Source organism: Myotis myotis, unplaced genomic scaffold (assembly GCF_014108235.1).
Source record: "Myotis myotis isolate mMyoMyo1 unplaced genomic scaffold, mMyoMyo1.p scaffold_m19_p_2, whole genome shotgun sequence".
NCBI classification, from domain to species: Eukaryota; Metazoa; Chordata; class Mammalia; order Chiroptera; family Vespertilionidae; genus Myotis; species Myotis myotis.
The window spans coordinates 153,477,336-153,502,269 of NW_023416324.1; the positions used below are offsets into that span (position 1 = coordinate 153,477,336).

The window sequence follows — 24,934 nt, forward strand, 5'->3', positions numbered from 1 at the left end:
GTTACCCCAATAAATTTAATAAAAAAGGAAAAAAAATAACATTTTCTCCTCAAACATCCTTAATAAATGTAGCTAAGAACTTAGAAGTTATGCTTGTCTAATAAGTCTTTAGAATCCTAAAGAAGTAAAGCTAAAGACTGGATGCTAAGAAAAAGGACAAATAAAGAAAAAAGATTGGAGTGACACAATATAAAAGCTGAAAGAGCCTACCATAAGGGTAACAGGCAAGGGCAGCGGCTTAGACAGTGGGCAGCACCCCCAGGGTCAAAGTGAGCCTTATGAGAGGTACTGTAGCAGCAGCAACAACAGCATCATAGTTGTCATCATCCATCATCATCATCATCATCATCATCATCATCATCATCATCATCATCTATTGGCTGAGAACACATGAGCTCCAGACACTGAGCTAGGGACTTACATAGATCATCCAATTTAATCCTTACAATAAATTCAGAGGATTTAAAATTTTAACTGTACCTGTATTTTACATATGACAAAACTAAGCCTTAGAGAAATTAAATGGTTTACCCCCATATTTATTTAAGTAGCAAGAAGGAAAGTTGAGATTCAAACTAGGCAGCATGAATGAAAAGCCTACTTTTAAATTGCTATTCTTTAGTGATATGTCATAGCATCATGACATATCACAAGCCTCAAAGGGTTGGCAGAGAAAAATAATACAGTAGCCTATATAATAAAAAGCTAATATGCAAATCAACCAAATGGCAGAATGACCAGTCACTATGGCATGCACTGACCACCAGGGGGCAGACACTCAATGCAGGAGCTGCCCCCTGATGGTCAGTGCACTCCCACAAGGGGAGTGTCGCTCAGCCAGAAGCCGGGGTCATGGCTGGAGAGCATAGTGGTGGTGGTGGGAGCCTCTCCTGCCTCTGTGTCAGCCCTAAGGAAGTCTGATTGTGGGGAGTGGGCCTAAGCTGTCAGCTGGACATCCCCTGAGGGCTCCCAGACTGCAAGAGGGCTCAGGCTGGGCTGGTGGACCCCACCGAGTGTATGTATTTCATGCACTGGGCCTCTAGTTTACTTAATAATCAGTTAAGTTGAAGGTAAGCAAGGTTGAAAAACTAAAAAGAAACATATTCTGAAGGAGGGTGCTGTGGGATAAGAGGAAAGACAGGTCAGCCAGACCTAGGAGCAGAATATTTGAAGTGGTAGAAACATGTAAAGTTGAAGCAGGGATTACGAAGCAGCATGAATAGTGTACAGGGATGGAATACCTCACATAATCACAAAGATGAGTGTCCTAGGGGGAAGAGGTTCAGTCATCTTGTGCTAAAGATCAACAGCCAAATAAATGTCCAAAAAAATCACCTTTCATGACTCAGGCTCAAGGAAGAGACAATCCTTTCTTCATCTCCCTTATAAGTACAGGCTTTGTTGATAATTTTCTCTTTCAAAGAAATATGGTTAAGACTAAAATTCAATAACATGTTGAGTCAGATATGGGTTTAAAACCCTGTTCCCAGCCAACAGGGAGCCTTTAGCAAGCTCCTAATTATCCATGAACTTTAAGTTTTTGCATATCTACACTAATAAAAGAGAAACATGCAAATTGGTGTCACTCTGCTACGCCCATTAGCCAATCAGAGCGACTATACAAATTAACCCAACAAAGATGGTGGTTAATTTTCATATGCAGGCCTGGAGCAAAGACTGAAGGCTCCAGCTGGAGTGAAGACTGAAGACTGAAGAGTGAAGACTGAAGACTGAAGACTGAAGAGGCTTGGCTTCTCCGCTGTGGCTGGACCAAAGGCCTGGGTCCTGGGTGCCGAAGGAAAACCAGTGCCAGCAGCCAGGGGAAGGAAGGCCTATTGCACGAATCTTCGTGCAACAGGCTTCTAGTTTATAATAAAGTTATAATCCTATATAATAAAAGGGTAAAATGAAAATTGACCCTAATGGCGGAACTACCAGAAACAACTGGTTACTATGATGTGCACTGACCACCAGGGAGCAGATTCTCAATGCAGGAGCTGCCCCCTGGTGGTCAGTGCACTTCAACAGGGGGAGCGCTGCTCAACCAGAAGCCAGTTCATAGCTGGCCAATGCAGCTGTGGTTGCAGGAGCCTCTCCTGCCTCCATGGCGGCCCTAAGGATGTCTGACTATAAGCTTATGCCCGCTCCCCACGGACATCCCCCGAGGGCTCCCAGGCTACCAGAGGGATGTCTGACTGCGATCTTAGGCCCCATCCCCAGGGGAGCAGGCCTAAGCTGGCAGGTGGATATCCCCCCAGGGATCCCAGAGTGTGAGAGGGCACAGGCTGGGCTGAGAGGCCCCCTCCGCCCCCCCCTGCACTGAGTTCACAAATTTTTATACACCGGGTCTCTAGTAATATTATAATTAAACTAGAGGCCCGGTGCACAAAAATTTGTGCACTCGGGGGGAGGGGGGTCCCTCAGCCCGGACTGTGCCACCTCGCAGTCTTGGACCCCTCGGGAGATAACGACCTGCTGGCTTAGGCCTGCTCCCAGGTGGCAGAGGGCAGGCCCAATCCCTAGGTGCAGCCCCTGGTCGGGCTCAGAGCAGGGCCGACTGGAGAGTTGGGGTGCCGCCCCCTGTCATGCACAGAGCAGGGCGGATTGGGAGGTTGCAATGCCACCCTCAGTCACGCTCAGGGTAGGGCCGATTGGGGGGTTGGGGCACCGTCCCCTGTCATACTCAAGGCATGGTCAATGGAGAGGTTGCGGCGCCACCCCCTGTCATGCACAGAGCAGGGCCAATCAGGGGGTTGGGGCACTGCCCCCTGTCACTCACAGAGCAGGGTCTATCAGGGGGGTTGGGGCTCTGTACCCTGTCACGCACAGACCAGGGTCTATCAGGGGGTTGGGGTGCTGCCCCCTGTCACGCACAGAGCAGGGCCCATCAGGGGGGTGCGGCACCACTCTCTATCACCCACAGAGCAGGGCCGATCAGGGGGTTGGGGCGCCGCCACTCTCACACTCAGGGCAGGGCCGATGGGGAGGTTATGGCTCTACCCCGTCACACACAGAGCAGGACCCGTGGGCGGGGGGGAGGTTGGGGTGCCACACCCTGTCACACACAGAGCAGGGCCGATCAGGGGGTTGGGGCGCCGCACCCTGTCACACACAGAGCCGCAGGGCGATCAGGGGGTTGGGTCATCGTCCCCTGTAACGAACAGAGCAGGATGGATAGGGAGGTTGTGGCCCCGCCCCCTGTCACACACAGAGCCACAGGGCGATCAGGGGGTTTGGGTGCTGCCCCCTGTCATGCTGATCCTGGTGCCGGGAGGCCTCGTGGCTCCGCTGATCCCGGTGCTGGGAGGTATATTACCCTTTTAGTATATAGGATAGAGGCCTGGTGCATGGGTGGGGCTGGCTGGTTTGCCCGGAAGGGTATCCTGGATCAGGGTGGGGGTCCCCACTGGGGTGCCTGGTCAGCCTGGGTGAGGAGATGGTGGCTGTTTGCAGCTGGTCACACACCCTTCAGTGTGGGGGTCCCCACTGAGGTGCCTGGCCAGCCTGGGTGAGGGGATGATGGCTGTTTGCAGCTGTTCACACACCCTTCAGGGTGGGGGTCCCCACTGGGGGTGCCTGGCCAGTCTGGGTGAGGGGCTGAGGGCTGTTTTCAGGCTGGTGGGTGACGGAAGCTCCCAACCACTCCTTTTTTTATTTTATTTTTTTTTATTCTGGGCCAGCTTTAGCTTTGAGGCTTGGCTCCAGCTCTTAGGCCTCCACTGCTGAAAGTGGTTTCGTACAATGTTGCGATCCTGCTGGCTGAAGCCTGGCGGACTATAGCAGGTTTCTGGGGTTTTGTTTAGCTTCTATATTTGTTACATAGTTGCTTAGAGTTGCAGGTCAGAGGTGTGCAGCAGCAGGCGGGGAACATTGGAGTCTTCCATCACTGAAGCAAGCAAGCCTCATGTTAGTTTCAAGCTGCCTGGCTGCCAGCCGCCATCTTGGCTGGCTGTTAATTTGCATATTGCCCTGATTAACCAATGGGAAGGGTAGCGGTCGTACGCCAATTACCGTGTTTCTCTTTTATTAGATAGGATGAAACAAGGAATATATGGTACTTGGCACTTAGTAGGTTCATGTCCTTCCTTTAATATAAAGTTAAATTTAAGTTAATTTCATATGTGCTGACATGGCATGGAGGTGTGTGCAGTATAATCTAATCTAGTTCTAACTCTAACCCTCTGGGTTAAAAAGTGAATAGTTGAATCAGAAATAAAGGAAAGAGCATTGAACATTTGGCACTAAGAGCTCAGACTTAAATATAAATTTGGTAGTTCTAGAAGTAATAATAAAAATTTTCTCTTTTTAGTTTTGGGTTCCAATTTTTTTTTCTTTTTTTAAAATCTTTATTGTTTAAAGTATTACATATATCCCCCTTTCCCGCCTATTGATCTCTTCTACCCCTCCCCACACCCCACCCTAGCCCTTCACCACCCTATTGTTTGTGTCCATGTGTTATGCATATATGCATACAAGTTCTTTGGTTGATCTCTTCCCACCCACTCACCCCTGCCTTCCCTCTGAGATTCAACAGTCTATTTCATGTTTCTATGTCTCTGAATCTATTTTGTTTATCAAACTCTGAGTTGTTTCACTTAGAATAAAAATTTTCATTCTAGTAGAAAGTACTTCAGCCCTAGCTGGTTTTGCTCAGTGAATAGAGCATCGGCCTGTGCACTGAAGGTCCCGGGTTCAATTCTGGTCAAGAGCACATGCCAGGTTGAAGGCTCAATCTCCAGGGGGGGAGGGGTGTGCAGGAGGCAGCTGATCAATGATTCTCTCTCATCATTGATGTTTCTATCTCTCTTTCCCTCTCCCTTCCTCTCTGAAATAAATTTTAAAAATATATATTTAGTAGAAAGTGCTTCAGATTTGATTCTAGGTTGGTTTGGCTCCAAGGTACTCCTGAATTCTCTGTGTGATCTTGAACAAGTAACCTACATTTAATGAACTTCTGTTTCCTTATTTACAAACCAAGTGATATACTTAGATTGTCCAATTTTATTCAGTATAAGGCAATATAAAATTTCTAGTGTGGCCTCTAGTGGCTTTCCAATGACATTTAAAGTACAGATATTCATACCTGTAAAGGTATTGATATTGATTGTGTAGCAATCTATACTAATAAAAGGGTAAAATGCAAATTGGTCAGGATGCAGTCATAGTAACAACCGAACAGCAGGCTGCGTGGGGTGAGCAGGCTGGCAGGGAGGTTAGGAAGGGACAACCAAATGACTGAACAGCAGGCTGTGTGAGGTGACCAGGCCGGCAGGGGGCGCAGCGAGGGGCAACCAAGCCAGCAGAGGGGGGCAGTGAGGGGCGACCAGGCCAGCAGTGGGGGCAGTTGAGGGTAACCAGGCCAGTAGGGGCTCAGTTGGGGGTTACCAGGCTGGCAGAGGTGGGCAGTGAGGGGCGACCAGGTCAACAGGGGTTGGCAGTTGGGGGCAACCAGGCTGGCAGTTAGGAGCCAGTGGTCCCGGATTGTGAGAGGGATGTGGACTTCTGGTTTAGGCCCGATCCCCAGGACCAGGCCTAAACCAGCAGTTGGACATCCCCCGAGGGGTCCCAGATTGGAGAGGGTGCAGGCTGGGCTGAGGGGATCGCCCCCATGCATGAATTTCATGCACCAGGCATCTAGTCTTTCTAATGGACCTTAAATAAACTAGTTACCTCCCCTTTGTCTGCTATTCAATGCGGTAGAACTTTGGTTTGAGGTATGCATGTGTATGCGTGCGTGCATATGTGTGTGTGTGTGTGTCTGTGTGCATGTGTCATAGAGAGAGAGTGTGTTTATGAGGGAAATGGTAAATTTACATATTTACAATTCTCTAGTTATATTTAAAAATTTTTAATGGGCTGCCTGAGATCCAAGCCCTGCTGTCTCTTATTATTGTACCTCAAGTACTTTCTATTAAACTAAATGGAAAGTATTACCTGCTTTGATTGTGAAAGGAACTTTGCAAGTCAGTAGACATGCCTTTTAAAAGCAATAAAATGAAGCTGTCAGCCATTGCAAATGGACCAAGATGGAGGTCACATGACTAAACCACCCCTGTACCAGGCAGCCTCTGATGTATTTTACTCCAGTTTCAACCTATTAATCAGAGTAGTTGGAAGAGCAATAATTTAAATGCTGCAGTAATCAATTCCATACACATTAATAGAAGCTACAGTCAAACTTTGCCACACCACTGACTGCATTGGAATCTTGACAGGAGCCCTGAGGGCCATGCCTAATTTGCATTAAATTTACATAAAATTGTAAATCAAGAATACATGAACACAGCCCTGATATTTGTTAGTGTTTAGATCTTGTTAGATAGATTGAAATTGCTGGTGGTTTGACTTCGCTTGCAATAAAATTGTGCAGCTGATCAGCTTTGTTCTCATTCTGCAGTTATGGGGAACAGGACCCTAGAGAGCTATAGTTTGGGAGCATGTGTATGCCATTTAGGGTTTTCGTCCTATAAAACCATGACTCAGATGTGTCCTTGTAAACCCAATCTAGAAGCATATTTTCCTCAATGACTTTGCAGATCCTTGTCACTGGATTTGCTCATAAATAACTTGCCATTAGATGGAGACACAAACTACATAGAAAGCTGGCCAGCGGAGAGGATGCCAAGGCCTCTGGAAACTTTTATTTTTCCAAACAACATTTGCTATCATGAAAGCAGATAGTTAGGGATATTATTTAGGCTGGGGCCAGGTAAAAATCAAACCTTCAGCAAAGTTTGCAGTGCTCAACAGCATGAAAAAGTGGATTTCACATGGTTCTAAGCATGTGTGTGTTCTTGTGTTCCTGTTTCATCTTATTCCAATGGCTGTAGCCTTTGCTGTGTATTTTCACACTGAGGGCCGGGAGAAAAGATTCTCACCAAGGGTACTGGCTCATAGGGGCAAGACTCAACTCTATATTCTCCTTAATCTTCTCATTATTATAAGTCTATTCTTTTAGAGAAAAAACAGATACTTAAGTGCCATAATACATTTAAAAGTCTTCCTTTTTTATTTTTAGAAAGTATTATGCAAGTATTTTGTACATCATGATTATTCAGTGCCCCCCACCTCACCTATCCTATCATTTTCTTACCTTGCACGATCAAGTAAACTTGGGAGGTCTTGGGCTCATGCTGTGTCTGAACCGAGCAAGTGTAGGAACCCTCATCATAGACATCCACCTTCTGGATTCGAAGACTGTATTCCAGAGAATGACGTTTCTCCAGCTCCACCCGGGGGTCCAGAGACCATTTGTCATGCCCAGCAAAAATGATGCCAGAACGGTTCAGCCAGGCCACTTTGGAGTTCTTGTCTTCTACAATGCACCTGGCAGAGCAGAATAACAACATTAGAGCTTTAGCCATGCCTGCATCTGCATTCATTCTTCACATGATTAGACTCAACAAGACCAGTCAAGAAAAATATTTAATGCAGGATGAACCATTGCCATGTTCTTTCTTAGAGTCTTAAATATCATCACTAGTTCTTCTTGAAGATCTAATTACCATTCAATGGATAGATATCATTACATTAGACTCAATTCAGCAATAACCAATCCGAGTATGAGTAATGCAGTCAAAGTTAAATGGGTATTGATTTCCCACTGGATTATCTTCTTATCTAGGAAAAGGTCATTCACACAGAACTCCATCTGTTTAAGTAATTTTGAGAATCAGATGATTGATAATGTGGCACATTTCCCCAGTTTTGAATTGTACTTATTCTTTCATAGCTATTTTCTTGTGTGATGGTATGTTTAAGTTATGCCCCACCATGGTAGGAATTAGACCAGATTTCAGAGTTTGCATTTGATCTGTATAAGTTTGGAATGCCTACTCTCAGGAGTGAGGCATGTGTGAGCAAGTCCAAGTAGGTAGATAGGTGTTGGGTCAAGGTCATCAGAGTTAACTAGCATCGTCTTGCCTAAGTATGTTTCCAGCTGCTGAGGGCAGCAGGTTGTAGCTGGCAAGACAGCTTGCTACCAGCATTTCTGAGCCCATTAGTATGAATTCACTCTTTTGTGGGAGGTGAAGAAACCAATTTTACAGTTTCTATTGCAAGGATGATGAAAGAAAAATGTTTATTTCAATTATTATTTTAGAAACCTAAAAGTCTCTCCCTGAAACTTGAAAGAAAAGGGCAAAGAACACAGACCACTGAAGAAGGGGAAAATACTTTACATGATACAGTTTTTTCAATTATATCAAGAACCTGGAAATGAAAAAAACACACACACACAAAAAAAAAAACAAGCAAAAAGTTTTCTCTGTTTCACTTTGGCAAGATTTATGTGTACCCCATAGGAAGATTGTCCCAGACTTTCTTACAGCTGCAGAGCCAGCTGCTCAGCACTCTGGGGCTTGAGGGATGGACAGAAGGAGCCAGGAATATGACAGCAAAACAACCAAAACGCCATATTCCCTTATATTTTCCAAACTATGTCAAACCCAGGTTTCCTCTCAGGTCATGACAGCCAGGCATAGAGATTCCACACCCATGCATAGACAGGAAATTGATGTCCTACCCACAGGCTGTCCACAGAAGGGATACAGAGGCTGATTTGTATCTTTCATAAGGAGAAAGGCTGAGTCTTTTAAAAATTCCTATTGTGCAGATCTCCTTGCCCCATTAATTTTTGTTGAATTATGTATTTTATTTAGCATGATTATCTTATTTAATTAGTTGGGTGCCTTGATATGCAGGTCTTTCTTTCCTTCTCAATCTATTTATTTTCCTAAAGACAGGCAAATGAAGGTATCATTTAGTATCTCCATTACTCAATATGTGTTTCTCTACCATACAGATATTACTGGGATTAATTAGATACATTTGATAATTAACACTTCTGAAAGAGGGAGTGCAGAGCTAACTTCATGGATACTTGCTGCTTCTTTCCAGACTCAATTTTACTTTTTCTCTTCTTTACTTTAATGGCATCATTTCTCTGTCCTTGTTGATGTTTGCGGCACGTCTCAACTTAGAATCATTTTTTAATTAATTAACAAGCTGTTTGCTATCTTCTAGATCATAAATGAAGTTATTCATGCAGAATTACTGTGTTTTTACTTTTGACTGAGAAGAATGGAAATGTACCTCTATAAATGTGTTTTAAATTTTCTATCACATTTCTCCTTCTACTTTTCTCATCTACACAGCTCAACACAGAAGCAAGCAGATATCATAGAGATGGACTTTGAATGCTGTTTAGGCCAGCACATGGTCCTAATATGTTCATTTTGGATAAAAAGATACCATATAATGCATTATACACAAAATTGGCCCATCAGTCAAATAAAGACTGAGATTTTGCCTAATTCATTAAGGTATCTCCCAAAACTAATCTGGTGTAAAACAGTAAAATTTGACAAATGCCTGTCATGTGAATTAACAGTATCACAATGTAGACACAAGACTTATAGGTACAAAAATAGGTTTACTGTTGTGAGTACCAGAAACACAGAGTTTATTTTTGCATTATTACTTATTAATTATTTTATTATTTTCCAGACAAACAACTGTAAACTTACTTTTGTCCCACCCTATATATTCCACCCCACCCTGACCCCAACCTGAGCTCTATAGCATCCACAAATGAATTGGGTGAATTTTCTTATCAGCACAAGATAGAGTATCTAAATCAGGTCTTTAGGGTCCTTTGGATATTTTAGCAATTTTTGTCCATGGAAAAGTTGAAATTACCATACATATAATTACTCCAAATTATTCTCTGAGAGGAGACAGATCTATCGTACCTAAAGGAGTAATTGACTACTTCAGCAAAATTGCCAGGCCCATAAAAATGCATCTTCTTGAAACAATATATTATATGGGAATTTTGCTATGACAATCTACATAACATCTTATTTTTACATTGTGTTTCATTCATATTTAATTTTTTAATTTATCTTTTACATTGAAATAAGTGAAAGGTGTATTAGAATTCAAACATTTATACATACATTCATTCCTTTTACTAATTAAATATAAATAGCCAACTCCAAGCACCAGAGCACAATGTAGTATTTCTTAAAAGAAAACAACTTTTCCAGATATTTAAGGGTTCTTTTTTTTTTAATAATCAATAGTTCCAAAATAAATGCATTGACTATAAACTAGAAAATCATCTTTGTAAAATTGACTAAAACTTTCATACTGAAAAATAAGCAAATGAATGTGTTTATTTCAATTTCAGAACTAATTAATTTTAGAATCTTGATATAAGGTAGCAACTTTTTTAAACCATAAGAAGTGGATGTAAGAAAAAATATGGTAAGAGTCAACATAATAGTCTCAGTTTGTAGACTTTGTTTGTTAAATAAAAATAACCAGTAACACAGGGTAGGCACAGAATGCATGGCTATTTAGAAATGAGGAAATGCTGATTAATGCAGACCCAGGTTCCCAGCATGCACTGACTGGCTGATAAGCATCATGAGCTTGCATCAGGAGATGAGTTGGCTCAACTGTGCATTTGGCATACCTGTAGAGCAAATGAAAATTCTCATGCTATGCCATCATGATACAGTAATAATATATTATCCTGCACTCGATGCTGCTCTAGTGCCAGACAATCTACTTCAAAACTGGGTACCTAGCCCGGCTTGCGTAGCTCAGTGGTTGAGCGTCAACTTATAAGCCAGGAGGTCATGGTTCAATTCCTGGTCAGGGCACATGCCTGGGTTGTGGGCTGGATCCCCAGGAGGGGTCATGCAGGAGGCAGCTGATCAATGATTTTCTCTCATCATTGATGTTCTATCTCTCTCTCCCTCTCCCTTCCTCTATGAAATCAATAAAAATATATTTTAAAAACAAAAACAACAACAACAAAAAACAACAACTGGGTAACTAATGACTTTATCTTCAAAATCATCCTTCACTAAATCAGGAAAAGTGTAAAGAGATATATTTTAAAAACATGTCAATGCTATGTGTTGTTTGGTTTTAGTAGAACGTTTCTTCCAGGAGCTCAAAATGTTGCAACTCATTCCAGGATTTAGAAAGGATAGCACCCTAAAGAGAGCAGGTATTGCTGCCAAGAGGAGAGGGACAAAGGCCATCCCTCCACTCTAGGTGGGAGTTCTGGCAGGCGGCTGAAGACATGGGCATAGCACAGAGTGCCACCTCTCCAGGAAATCTTCTCTCATCAGGATCCCATCCTTTTACTTGGCTTTTTCTTATGACCTCATTATAATCCACATTACATTAGGCTATTTGTACTAATCTTTCCTTATGAAATTATTAATGACAGTGAGCCTGTTGGAATTCACCTATGTAGCCCTAACAGTGCCTAGCAGCATAAACCCATCATGTACACCAAACATGTCAAACTTGCAGCTTGCAGGCCACATGCCTTGTTTATTTGGCCCACGTTAGCCTTTGAGTTTGACATGCTTGATGTACACAGTAAGTACTCACTGAAATGTGGAATAAATAAACTGAATTTAATAAAATAAATTGCTATTAAGTCAATTTTCAAATATTTGTTAACTAGAGGCCCAGTACACAAAATTTGTGCATGGGTGGCGGGGGGGGGGGGGCGGTCCCCTCAGCCCAGCCTTCACCCTCTCCAATCCAGGACCCCTCAGGGGATGTCTGACTACAGGTTTAGGCCCGATCCCGGGGATCGGGCCTAAACTCACAGTCAGACATCCCTCTCACAATCCTGGACTGCTGGCTCCTAATCACTCACCTGCCTGACTGCCTGGTCACCCCAACTCTGCCCCCCTGCCAGCCTGATCACCCCTAACTTCTCCCCCGCCGGCCTGGTCACCCCTAACAACCCACCACTGCCAGCCAGGTCACCCACAAGTGACCCCTTCCTGCTGGCCTGGTCGCTCCTAACTGCCCCACCACTGGCGTGGTCACCCCTTACTGCCCCCCCTGCCAGCCTAGTTGCCCCCAACTGCCCCCCTCTGCCAGCCTGGTCACCCCTAACTGCACCCCCCCCTGCTGACTTGGTCACTCCCACTGACCCCCTGCTGGCCTGGTTGCCCCTCATGGCCCCCCCACTGGCTGGTCGCCCCATGCAGCCTGCTCTTCAGTTGTTTGATTATCCCTCACTAACCCCCCTGCTGGCCTGGTCACCCCACACAGCCTGCTGTTCAGTCGTTTGGTCATCCCTCACTAACCCCCCTGCTGGCCTGGTCACCCCACACAGCCTGCTGTTCAGTCGTTTGGTCATCCCTCACTAACAACCCTGCTGGCCTGGTCGTAGGCAGCCATCTTGTGAGGGTGTAAGGGTTAATTTGCATATTGCCTCTTTATTATATAGGATTATCTAATAGGCACAGAATAGATGGATAACTATTTTAAGTTTTCTTAAGAAATAAATAAAATGATCAGATACAAAGGGGCATTTAAAGAGAATTATTGAGTGTGGTATTAAAATTAAAGCAAAAGAGAAAAAATGCACTGACTCCAATATGATAGAAAATCACCCCTGGGAATTAAATAATCTATATTGTATGTGAAAAACAACAAAAAGAAGCATAAAGCACTAGATGAACATTTAGTGGATGGCCCATTTTAACCTTGAAAGCAAAAATATCAGGTGGGTTACTTATCATAATTATGAATCAATAATATTATAAAAACCAGCTTAAAAAATAACCAGAAAGGCAAGCAAACAAACTTCTATCTTCCCTGTTCAGTATATCTAAGTTCACAAAACTGTCACAAAATATCAATACACCCATAAAAATCTCAAGCATTGGATCTCTGTGAACATTTTACACCAACTATATTATGTACCTTATACAAACAGGTACACTAATAATTCCACTTTTACTGTATAAGTCTGGGGATTATGTTTCCAAAACAATGAATCTAATTGAAAGCAGAAATGAAATGCTAAATTCCACTTGTACGAATTATTGATTGCTCAATAGCATATTTACTGACAGTATATCCATGATGTAAGTGATACACATCTACTAGATATTAAGCCTGTTCATTGCTACTAGAAACATCTTCATTTTTTAACAAGCATTATTGGTTACCAAGAACATACCAATTTATAATTTATCCAAACTTAAACTTTCTACTATTTCTCAAGAGTACATAATAACATTGATAACAAATAAATTACATTTTATTTAAGCTCTCAGTAGTTATCTACCCTCGTAATTTTTTAAACGTAAGGACTGAGGAAAGTGGAATTGGCCAGATAGAGAGATTTGTTTCTTTTTTAAAAAATATATTTTTGTAGATTTCAGAGAGGAAGGGAGAGGGAGAGAGAGATAGAAACATCAATGATGAGAGAGAATCATTGATCGGCTGCCTCCTTCACCCCCCGCACTGGAGATCTAGCCTGCAATCTGGGTATGCGCCCTTGGCCAGAATTGAACCTGGGACCCTTTGGTTTGCAGCCCGATGCTCTATCCACTGAGCCAAACTGGCGAGGACAAGATTTGCTCTTAATTTAAGAAAGAACAGTTAGATGAATGGCTATCAAGTGGGGGCAATTTGTGCTTCCAGATGATATCTGACAATACTGGAGACATTATTGGATTGTGACAACTGGAGGGGGGAGGTTGCTACTAGTGGGTGGAGACCAAGGATACTGTAAACATCCTACAATGTAAAGGACAACCTCCCCTTTCCCCCCCCCGCCCCACACACAACAAAGACATATTCCATCTAAAATGCTGACAGGGTCAAAGTTGAAAAATCCTGAGTTAGACTTTGTTTAAATGTCCAGGAACATGGGACAAACAACTACAGAGCAGCAGTCTTTTCTCATAGGCACATGCTTCTTAATGTACAGAGAACTAAATTGCCACCAAACCCCCTGAATATATAAGTTCATGACATAGTGATGTTCTGGTTATAAGTTTATTTTTTTCACATTTGTGATTCTCCCTCTTTTATAAGATGTGGAATAATTCAAGATGTAGATGGGAAGAAAGTCTTCAAGAATGTGTTGGCCATTTATTTTTATATTGTTTTCTTTGTAACTTTAAGGTACAAACACCCTAGTAAATCAATTCATTACTCTAGAAGGAAATATACTTGTTCTGGGAAGCAATTCCCAGCATTAAAGTATGGAATCAGAAAAAGTTCTAAGCAGAGGATGAAATAAAGCATCATGGAAATATCCCAAATTCTCCTGAGTCAGAAGTCTGTAGTCTGACTTTATCATATTATTTTAAGTAAAATGAATTCCAACAACACATATGCAAACATATTTTTTTAAAAAAATAACAAATCAGTTAAAAACCAAATTTAAGGAATTTTGAATTAATCATTTTAGATCATCTCTGCTTTGTTACCATGTTCTAAGATTAAACTCAGTAGAAAATAAAAGAATTGTGGCGATTGTCTACTTGACCTCAGGCCACCTGTCAAGCCTTGTCTGCAACAAAAACCTTTGGGCCGAACCGGTTTGGCTCAGTGGATAGAGCGTTGGCCTGTGGACTGAAGGGTCCCAGGTTCGATTCCGGTCAGGGGCATGTATCTTGGTTGCGGGCACATCCCAACTGGGGGGTGTGCAGAAGGCAACTGATCGATCTCTCTCATCAATGTTTCTAACTCTCTATCCCTCTCCCTTCCTCTCTGTAAAAAATCAATAAAATATATTAAAAAAAAAAAAAAAAAAAAGCTTTGGCTCTCTATCTGCCTTGCTCCTGTCTCTTCCTCTTTCCACACTTGACTTCTGGCTTTGAACCCTGCCTGCTCTCTTTGTCTCATCCTCTTGAACCAGAAACAGATCTTAGTTTGATGATGGTATAGTTTTCTAGATTCTGAATTTTGGTCCAATTAACACCATGACAGTATCTACAACTAGTATATGGTAGGATCATATCCTCTCACTGTATCTGCTTCACACACATTCATGTATAAGAGCCTGCATGCACGTGTGTTTATACACACACATGAAGTAGTGATGGAAGTTCAAGAGAGGGTTAGAACATGGAGGTAATGAACCACAGGAACCAGATGTGCATGACTCTATCACTGGCCACAATGATTCAGGAATCTGAACACTGCTGATGGAGTATTATGGTAAAAGACACACTGTTTAGTTCCTGAGGATTATTTTGGTTCTGGCTTTCAGTATATTTCCTAGTGAAACACAGGTAATTCATTTAACCTTTCTGTATCTTAGTTTTTTCACCAGTAAAATGAGGCTAATGATACTTGCCCCAACCTCTTAGAACCACTTTTATGGTAGTTCTATGAATAAAAGGAGGTGATGTACATGGAAACATTTCACAAGATGTAAAACAAGTATATATGCTAATGCTCAAATTGTCTTCTGGTAGAGTATTATAGACAAGAAGAAAATATTCATATACAGAAATGATTATAAAAGAAATAGTGATTTCTCTAAGTCATTCTAAAAGTTTATCTCTTTAGAGAGTATAATGACACCTACTGAATGTATTATTACCCAGATTTCTGATCAATTATATATTTCCTTAAATTAGTTATTTGTGCATGACATATTGACAAAACACCCTCTCTGTGATTGGGTACTACTTATGAGAACAGTGTATCACCTATAAGAGCAAGAAAGAATCCATAGCTGTAAACGGTAAAGCCAAGTCAGGCTGTGCGAGCCCTGGAACAATGGAAAGGCCTCCCTAAATATGCTTTTTGTCTCTTAATATCACTAGGTAGCCCCATGCCCAATCATATGTGCATTTTTACATATATAGATATATGATATATACATTGCTGTATTTTCAGGTTCAATTTCTTGAAGAAGCATAAACATATATTCCATGCAGATGGTATAGGTGAGGTGAAGGGTAAGAATAGGAGAAACAGAACCACCAAATTTAAGAGTTGAACATGCCTGGACAAACCGTCAATTCTAGGACACTCCGTGCTTCACTTGTCATCACATCAACTGTATCATCTCTACATTTACATAGAAGAAATACATGAAAAAAGGAAGACAGAAATTATAAAAAGAGTGCAGAGTTGAGGCTGAGATCCAGGGAAAACTTGATTTCAATCTCAGTCATAGCTAGAGTTAGGATCAATCCCAGGAACATTTACAAATGCTTGGAAATAGCTTTCCTGAGGTCTTTCCAAGAGTCTTGTTCACTTTAGAAAAATAAATCAGCATCTTTTAAATTACACCATAACTCAAGATCCCCATTTTCTTGTCAGTGATGAGGTGGAAAAATCACAGGCTCCATGGTTTTGTAGCTTTGGGCAAGTTACCTAGCAAAGAAGGCAGCATGGTGGGGTGGTAAAGGGTTCAGGCTAAGACAGTTTGGGCTCTGTTTTCTACCTCCATCACATGATCATTCTATGATCTTGGGACATTTGCTTGACCTCTCTGTACCTAGGTTTCCTCATCTGTAAAATAAAGACTAGAACAGTATCTACTTCAATGTTGTAATGTCTAAGTGGGTTAATTTTAAACATATAGAGCAGCGCCTAGCCATAAATGGTCCACTATTACTAAAGAGCTTCCCTGTTTTTCCTCAGCAAAACAGGAATAATAATTACCTTATTTTATGATTGTGATTATTAAATGGATTAAATGTAGAGCACCCAGTGAGCTTCAAAGAGTCTAATAAATTTTTGTGCTGGTCACTTTTAATAATTTGAGTCATGGACAATCATTCTGTAGAAATCCCATTTTGGTGGCTAAATCTAGCAATCTCTAGATTTTGTTGTTTATTCCAATTCCTCTCTTATTAGTAGGCACCTCCAGTGAAACCTCAATTTAGGGCCCTATGTTTTCTTGCATCTGGTCAGCAACTGGTCCCCTAAAGCCCATGAACATTACATCAAAAGCAGAATGATGCAGTGTGATGCTAGTGCAGCCATGTAAATTGAGGCTCTGATGCCATCTCTGGAACATTTTTAAAGGGCTTTGGCATACCTGTGCATAGGCAGCCCAGACCTGAAATGCCTCACCACTTTTAATCAGATCCAGTTAGAACACACATCAGGATCTCTCTTCGGGGCAGCCCACAACAGCTGGTCCATGCTGTATTTTGGGATCTGTTGAGATATGCTTGGCAGAATTGAGGTTCCTCCTTGATTAAATGAGGCATGCTCTATGCTTTGTGGACCTTCATGTTGCAAGAATATGTTTAGTCCTTCTCCTCCTCAATGTGTGAGAGGCAATTACACTCTCTCTATAGTAGCAAGAAACTATAACCCTTCCCTCTCCTTTGAACTACGGGTTCTCTCCTTACTCCCCACTCAGTGGAGGAGGGTGAGAAACAATTTTAAATCTTGCCTTTTTTATTATTATTCTTGTTATGAGTCACTGTTCTGTGTGAAAAATCTTTCATTTACAATGGGGGGGGGGGATTGCCTTGAGTTTTACCTTTGAAAAAGTAAAAATAATCTTGGAATCGTGCCTCAAATTTCTATTTAAACATTTCACTTCCTTTGCAATAAAAAACAACTCCATAGCTATATAAAGAAAATGTTGTTACCTTCTGAGTCATTACAAAGTAAATATAAAAAATATGCTAAGTCCTAGAAGGAAAGAAAATATGCTCTATATCATGTAGGGTTTACTCTTTATCTTATTCCAGAAGTAAGGAGAAATCAATTATAATGCACTTAGGATAAGCATTCTTGTTGTATGAGGCATGGTTATAAAGTCAGGATTCTTTCTGGCTTTAAGGTGAAGGTCATACTCCGTTCTAGGAAGACCCTAATGATTCAAATGTACAATCTCTTTAGTTTGAGAGAATTTGTACTCCACTTCGCCAATAAGTTTCACTTGAAAACCCAACCCCTTACTTACTAGTCTTATCATAAACAGCATTATGTAAATTGTTATCATTGGAGCATTTAGATACAATGTGGATCAAATTATGCCCTCTATACATGACAATTAATAGATATAGCATGTATGAAACAACAGAGTTAATATATAGTAACTAAGTAAATAATAGGTAATCAGATTGTCTATCAGGACTACCTTTAGAAAAGGGCACTGCAGTCTAGTTTGCCTTCACAGCAAGAGGCAGAGGTAAAAGAAATACAGGCAGATAAATATAAAGAGTAAAAAAGTCTTCAATTTTTAGTGTACTTTATAGAGACAAATATGAAATAGGGGACTCTGGTAGCTGCAAATTGAAGGAGCACATATCAAACAGATCTATCTTAGGCAAAGGAAATGTAGCAGTCCCTTCCTCCAGCTGACAAGAAACCAATATATCACTGACAAATGCTTATGAATCACAAGGACACTTCTCACATGAAGAATTATAATCATAGTAATTTTTATGACGTCCATGTTTGTTTTTTCGTTACTCACTTTCCACCTCACCTCACCTCCTATGTTTCCTATACTCAAAGCTATCTTTTCCTCCTCTGCTTTCTCCCAAAGGGCATTGGTGTAAGGGGCCTTCACACATATGTGACAACCTAGTGTTGTGTTTTTTTCCTTCATTTTCTCCCGATCACTTTATTTCCTCATATAAACATTTCTTTGAAGACTATAGTTCTTGAACAGATCAACAATCAGGTCATGAGTAGGACTTGGAATCAGATGATAAAATGGAGCTTCGGAAGTTACTGAGAGAATGGGCATGAACGCCTCAAGAGCTGATGAGTTTGAAGAGAGAGCCCATCTGGGTGCGCTCTTGTAAGGAACTCGCATACTCAAACTGGAGAATGACACCGTAGATATAAGCCATAATTTACGTAAAGCACAGACCCTGGCAGGGGGCAGGGGAGTAATGGAGGTGATAAGGAGTAACTGGTGTCAGGATTTGGGAGAGAGAGAAAGTCAAAGGCCATCATCACCTCTTGTACTACTACATCCACTACATAATTTAACTCTGAAATTTCACAGCCAGGTTGAGTTAAAAAGGGAGTTGCATATGCTTTAAGGTGAAGGTCATACTCCGTTCTAGGAAGACCCTAATGATTCAAATGTACAATCTCTTTAGTTTGAGAGAATTTGTACTCCACTTCGCCACCCTCTGTGTTTCCTGGGGCACTCTAACTTTGATATTGTATTACAGGAGAGGCATATAGTCTCTCAGCACCTCAAATTATGACTGTTAAATGAATTAAATAGGCAGAGATAGGGAAAGAGCTAAATCTAAGGAGAGATTAATAAAGCATTGTTTTGAACTTGTTCTCCTACTTCTCTGAATTGTTTAGTGAGTAAATAATAGGTAATAAGACTGCCTGCTAGGGCTAGATTTCAAAAGGGCTCAGGCCCAGCTTGTGTGGCTCAGTGGTTGAGCATTGACCTATGAACCAGGAGGTCATGGTTGGATTCCCAGTCAGGGAATATGCCCAGATTACGAGCTAGATCCTCAGTAGGGGGTCTGCAGGAGGTAGCCAATCATAGATTCTGTCTCATCATTGATGCTTCTATCTCTCTCCCTCTCCCTTTCACTCTGAAATCAATGAAAATATATTTTGAAAAATAATAAATTAACTAATTAAAAGGGCTTTGGATCTAGTTTGCCTTCATTGCAAGAGGTCAAGACCTCTTACAGTTAAGACCTTAAAACTAAGACCTTTAAGATTCTCTGCCATGAATCTTATTCTTTTATTCAGATTCCAATCTATCTCATTCTTGTTTTCCTGTTACCCAAAGTACCTTTTGCAACCTTTTGCTTTGGCAAGCTCCTATACAAAACCAATCTCAGATGTGCCCTCCCTTGTGAAGCACATTCTCCAATTTCCCAAGGTGTTCCCTGCTTGTGTTAGATTTTAATTTTTTGTTTTTCTGCCTCTCATCATTATTTAAGAATGAAGTACAGCCATGTCTTCTCAATATTTGCATCTCTATTGCCTCACAAAGAACCTGACACATAAAAAAACTCAGTAACTGTTTGATAGATGAATGAACATACTAAGATCTTTCTCATTTCTCATTCTTAAATATGTCTCTTTTCTAATATAATAGTGAAGGTGGAAGAATCTCAAAATTCCCAGTGGTTTCACATTGAGGACTAACCACCTTCAACAACATACCCTATTGTCTATGAGTTAATGGAGGGTCTATGACTAAGTCATAACCAATTTTCTCACTAAACATCCTAGTCTATATGGGCACTATGGTTATTTGAATAATACTTGTTCAGTCTTCACTACTGGTAAGTTTGTTCCACATTTCTTTTCTCTAATATTATAAGATGCAATTTCCTCATTCTGAATAACAGTGTCCAAATTAGTAATCATGGCAAAGCAAAACTTCCCAAAAATATAGAATGAGGGAAGGATAAGCATGAAAGAAAATATTTTTAATATTTATAGTTGAGCTTATCTCCGTCAGATGGATAATAACATATTGTTGCTTCTTATGTCTTGTTCTTTTTTAAAAATATATTTTATTGATTTTTTACAGAGATGAAGGGAGAGGGATAGAGAGTTAGAAACATTGATGAGAGAGAGAAACATCGATCAGCTGCCTCCTGCACACCTCCCACTGGGGATGTGCCCGCAACCAAGGTACATGCCCTTAACCGGAATCGAACCTGGGATCTTTCAGTCCGCAGGCCGATGCTCTATCCATTGTTCAAAACCAGTTAGGGCATATGTCTTGTTCTTTCTTTCCCTCTTTGGGTAGGTTTTCTCAAGTTCCTATTGTTACCTTCAGTCACAGTGTTCTTCAAAAGAACTTTGCTAAATGAAGTAATTGTTATAGTTCATCATGGTATTGTTAACAAAGTAGGCCTAAAATGGAGTCATTTGTGCTAATTCATGTCACCAAACCCCGACTTAATTCCTAACCTAATTGGGGTACCATCTCTCCCAGGAATATAACCTAAACCCAGTCAATCTGGAATTCCCTGATCAGTAATAGTGAAGTAATCTACTTGATAGACCTCTTCCAACACCCCCAAAAAGATGAGGCAATCTACAATTTATTTGCCCTTGTCCTTCTTGGCCTATAAAAAACTTTTCATTTTGTAAAGTTTCTAGACATCGTACCTGATGGGATGCTGCCCAACTCATGAGTAGTTGAATAAAGCAAATTTGATCTTTCTATTTAATCAGTTAAATTTTGTTTCTTTTTCTACGTTTTTATTGATTTTATTATTTATTTATTTATTTATTTATTTATTTATTTATTTATTTTTAGAATGAGAGGAAGGGAGAGGGATAGAGAAATAGAAGCATCAATGAGAAACATCATTGATCGGCTGCCCCCTAGTGAGGATCAAGCTTGCAACCCCAGCATGTGCCCTGACCAAGAACTGAACTAGCAATTTATTGGTTCATGGGTCAATGCACAACCACTGAGCCACATTGACTGGGCTGAATTTTATTTCTTAATGGTATATTCTTATATTTGAATATTAAGAATAATGATGTAAATGGCCTTATTCAGAAGCAGAATATTCCATTTCTTTACTGTATCAATCAAGACAATTCTGTCTTGAGACTAGAATATTGTGATCTAATAGACATGGTATAAATCATACTTTTATTCATATTTCTCTGTCACTTCTCATTCCATCTCTTTTTTTTGTCACAGTCTGCATTGAGAACATGGATCACTTTAAGAAAACTGCTAATTTATATGTCTTTTCCTTTTACTCTCATGTAATGTGGATCCCTTAATTTCTACAAACACTCTCCTATCTGGATAAGACCTAGTGCCATGCAACATGATGCTTCTCATTACAAGTATGCCTCTGCTAGACTATAAAATTAAGTCAGAGTCCCTGATTTCCTTGTTCTAAGTATATCAGTGCAGAAATGATTTAAGTGCATGAAAATCCTGCGGTATTCAATAAAAAAGTTTTCTCTAACAATGAAAGTAACTATAAATGTAGACTTTCTATGGACCACTCTACCTCTATATAACACCTGGTTCACAGATTACTGAGGCGGAGGTAAACCAAATAGGAACTTGAGAAAATCTGTCCATAGAGAAGAGAATTCGATCACAAGAGGGCAAAGGATGTATGGTTTATGATGTAGATGCTTTCGCTAAGTGAGCCTACACTGATTTTGTTCCTACTCACTGAGATCTACACAGGGCATCTGTGGCCCCAAGAGAACTCAGTGTGCGCACAGCCAGTGACTCCAATCTGATCATTTCCAAACCCTTTGGCAGTTTTCACTTACAGATTTCCCCTAATCATTAGTCCTTAGCAGCAACAAAATGGCAGGAGGAAAATAAAGCAAGATCAAAAGATACATATTCAATGCAAAATAGCTCAGCCTGTTAGCCTCAGGCAACAAATAAGTAGAAAACATTTTCCAAAGTGAGTTTCTGAGAGGCTGATGTTAGAGGCAAATCTGCCTCAGGCAATGCTAGCAAAAATTAACAACCCAACAACAAAAGCAAACCAGGTCTGTATCTTTTGTTCTCCCACAAAGCTCACTAGTCCATCATGTGGGAAATGTAATATTATTTTACAAGGAAGATTAGAAGAGATTAACAACCTTACATAAGCTATTAACCCTTTCTATATTGCTGTTGCTAAAATCCTTCATTTTTAAACAGCATAGGTCAGATATGAGGTTGCACAGGACAAAGATATTGTAGAAAAATAATATTTGCTACAGTGTGATCCTCAGCAGGCCATCCACAGGTGAATTACTGCAAATTTCTCTAAAGTAGGAAAATGCAATTAACTCTTTGTCACTCTAAAGTACTAAACCTGTTCATCCTACCTTGCCAGCAGGACGTTCCAGGTGTGAGATCACACCACAATCTCTACAAAAGACTTTATAGCTATCCCATTTCTTCTGGATGTCAGATGAAAAGCTAATAAGAATATATTATGGACCAGAATCATTCTTGACTAAACAAAAGCACTTTTACTTTCCATCCTTGGGAAACACAGCCACAGCGGAAGCATAGCATTAGAAGAGCCATGGGTTTGTGTTACCTGGTTCCAGCTGCTTTCTCAGCAGACTCCACAGTTAGAATTAGGGCAGGAAATGTGCCTGAGCATCAGCAGGCACAAACTTAGAAGAGCCAACTACTCGCTAAAAGGCTTTTGAAAGTTTGGCTAGGTGTGAAACAGCCAACTGAAGGCATTTGTAGGGCTTTTGGCTAAAGGAAAAGGTATTTTTCAATTTGCCTAGGAAAAATGTTTTGCCACAGCTAATGATACACGGGATGGGATGAAGAAACAAGTGTGGTTGGCCAATCATTTGAGACTGTTCCAATGACAATAAAGCATAATGTGATAGAACTAACTGCCACAAAGACCTCCCAGCTTCCCATGCAGTCCACTACTGCCAGGCACATCCCTCTGAATAGAAACAGTTCTGGACAGACGGTAGGACAGTTGACTGTGGATGGCTACACAGCTAAGCAACCACTGCCAATGAGAAATGGTAGCACAGGTAGTAAATGTCTTCCTTTGATCAATAAGAAGTTTTATTTCCTTTGGTTGGTGTCTAACAGAAGGCAACTCCTAATACTTGTGGGTTCATGAATTTGCACTGTGATAGGAGTTAATTCTTTATTTTTATCAATGCAATTAGAGTGTTCAAAGAGTTTATTTAGAATCATATGGTAAATTACTTCAAAATCTTTCCACGTTGAAGCTTGGACCTACAATCCCCTATGTAAAAGTAGATTTTTACAGTCATACAGCTTATGATCTTAGTAGTCTGTTGTTTTGATTTTCCTTCCTTGTCCCTCCTTTAACACTAATTTTTATACATAGGTTATGAAAATTTGTTTAGTATCTTGTTTGCACAGAATTGCAAGCCTATTTGTTTCTACTCGGTTTCATTATTTCTGCTAATTTGTCAATTACTTGGGTAATGGCATTCACTGTCTTTTCACTGCTCTCCTGATAAGAGTTTTTCTAATAGAAGAGATATATTGGCTGGCTGTCTTAAAATGTGCTTTCAGAGAGGTTGAGGCGGCTGTAATGGATGTTGGTGCAAAATCAAGAGGACTCCAGCAACAAGTTGGCAGCATGTGAAAGGCACTCTGCTTCTGCTAACTAGCACTAAATTTTCAGAGGCAGAGTTAGGGAGATGAATAGAAGGGTTTAGATAACAGAAGACAGCTTCTCCTCCAGTGTGTGAAAGATCATTACTCAGTGGGATTCACTTGGACAGAAGCCATGTGCTGTGGTGAGGCCTACTTTCCTGCAGGAATAAGTGTTCCTAGCTGGATAACAAAACAGAAAGTTGCATTCCAACTGGAATGCTGAGTGACAGAGAAACTGAAGCTCCACAGATGCTTTCACAAGGGAGCTCAAGACCAGGATTCCCCTTAGAAATGTGGATCCCGAGACCACAACTCATCAAAACCAATCTCTCTTTTAGTGATAGAGCGTATGCAAAGATATGTACCTTAACAGAAGGCTCAAGTGTGTGATGAAGGGCAGGGTGGGAGAACAGAATTCAGCTTGACTAACTGTTCTAAAACAGCTAGTATATCTTTCTTTGGAACCCAGAGGAGTAAGTTTCCAACTAACTATGATAAGAAAAGTAATGCAAGATCTAGGAGTTAGAATGGTTCACAATCTGAAAAACAGTCATTCATTTAACAATTAAATGTAACAACCCCTGCTCAACCCTTTAGTGTTTTCATAGATGGGATTTTTGACCCATAGAGCTCATGATCTTTAAGGTTTTTAGAAACATTCTAACTAGCTTAGGAAGTTTGTAATTAGAACGACTAGATCTGGTGGAATCTGTACGGCAGGTCTGCGGGGTCCTGGGAATTGTTAGTAGTTAGAGAAGGAAGGCAGGAAAGAGTTTGAAATGAAAACCATCAGGGAAGTTAACCATGCTCTCTCCAGGGAATCTTCTTTCCCAAAGGCCTGGGCCAACCCACCCCACAATATCTTTGCCAATATCTATGTTTATATTTCCCTTTTACTCAACACAAGGCCATTTTAATAACAAAAAATTTAAATCTATTAGATAACTAATAATTGATTCAAGTGATTTATTTTTACCTTTTACTCGCATGACTTTAGCCTTTGACAATTTAAATTTAAGTTTCAGTGCATATCCATATCCCTGATAATTATTGGACTCTCTGAGAAGATTCTGAAAT

At 40.8% G+C, this 24,934-nt stretch overlaps 1 protein-coding gene across 2 annotated transcripts in view; it reads right to left on the reverse strand.

Moving 5' to 3' along the window:
- Window positions 1-24,934, reverse strand: part of LOC118676976 (limbic system associated membrane protein) — a 649,066-nt gene that overhangs the window by 314,059 nt on the left and 310,073 nt on the right. For both annotated transcript variants that reach the window (XM_036351671.1, XM_036351672.1), the window contains exon 2: window positions 7,094-7,326. In XM_036351671.1, the coding sequence (XP_036207564.1) occupies window positions 7,094-7,326 (233 nt within the window). The remainder of the gene's footprint in view (window positions 1-7,093; window positions 7,327-24,934) is intronic.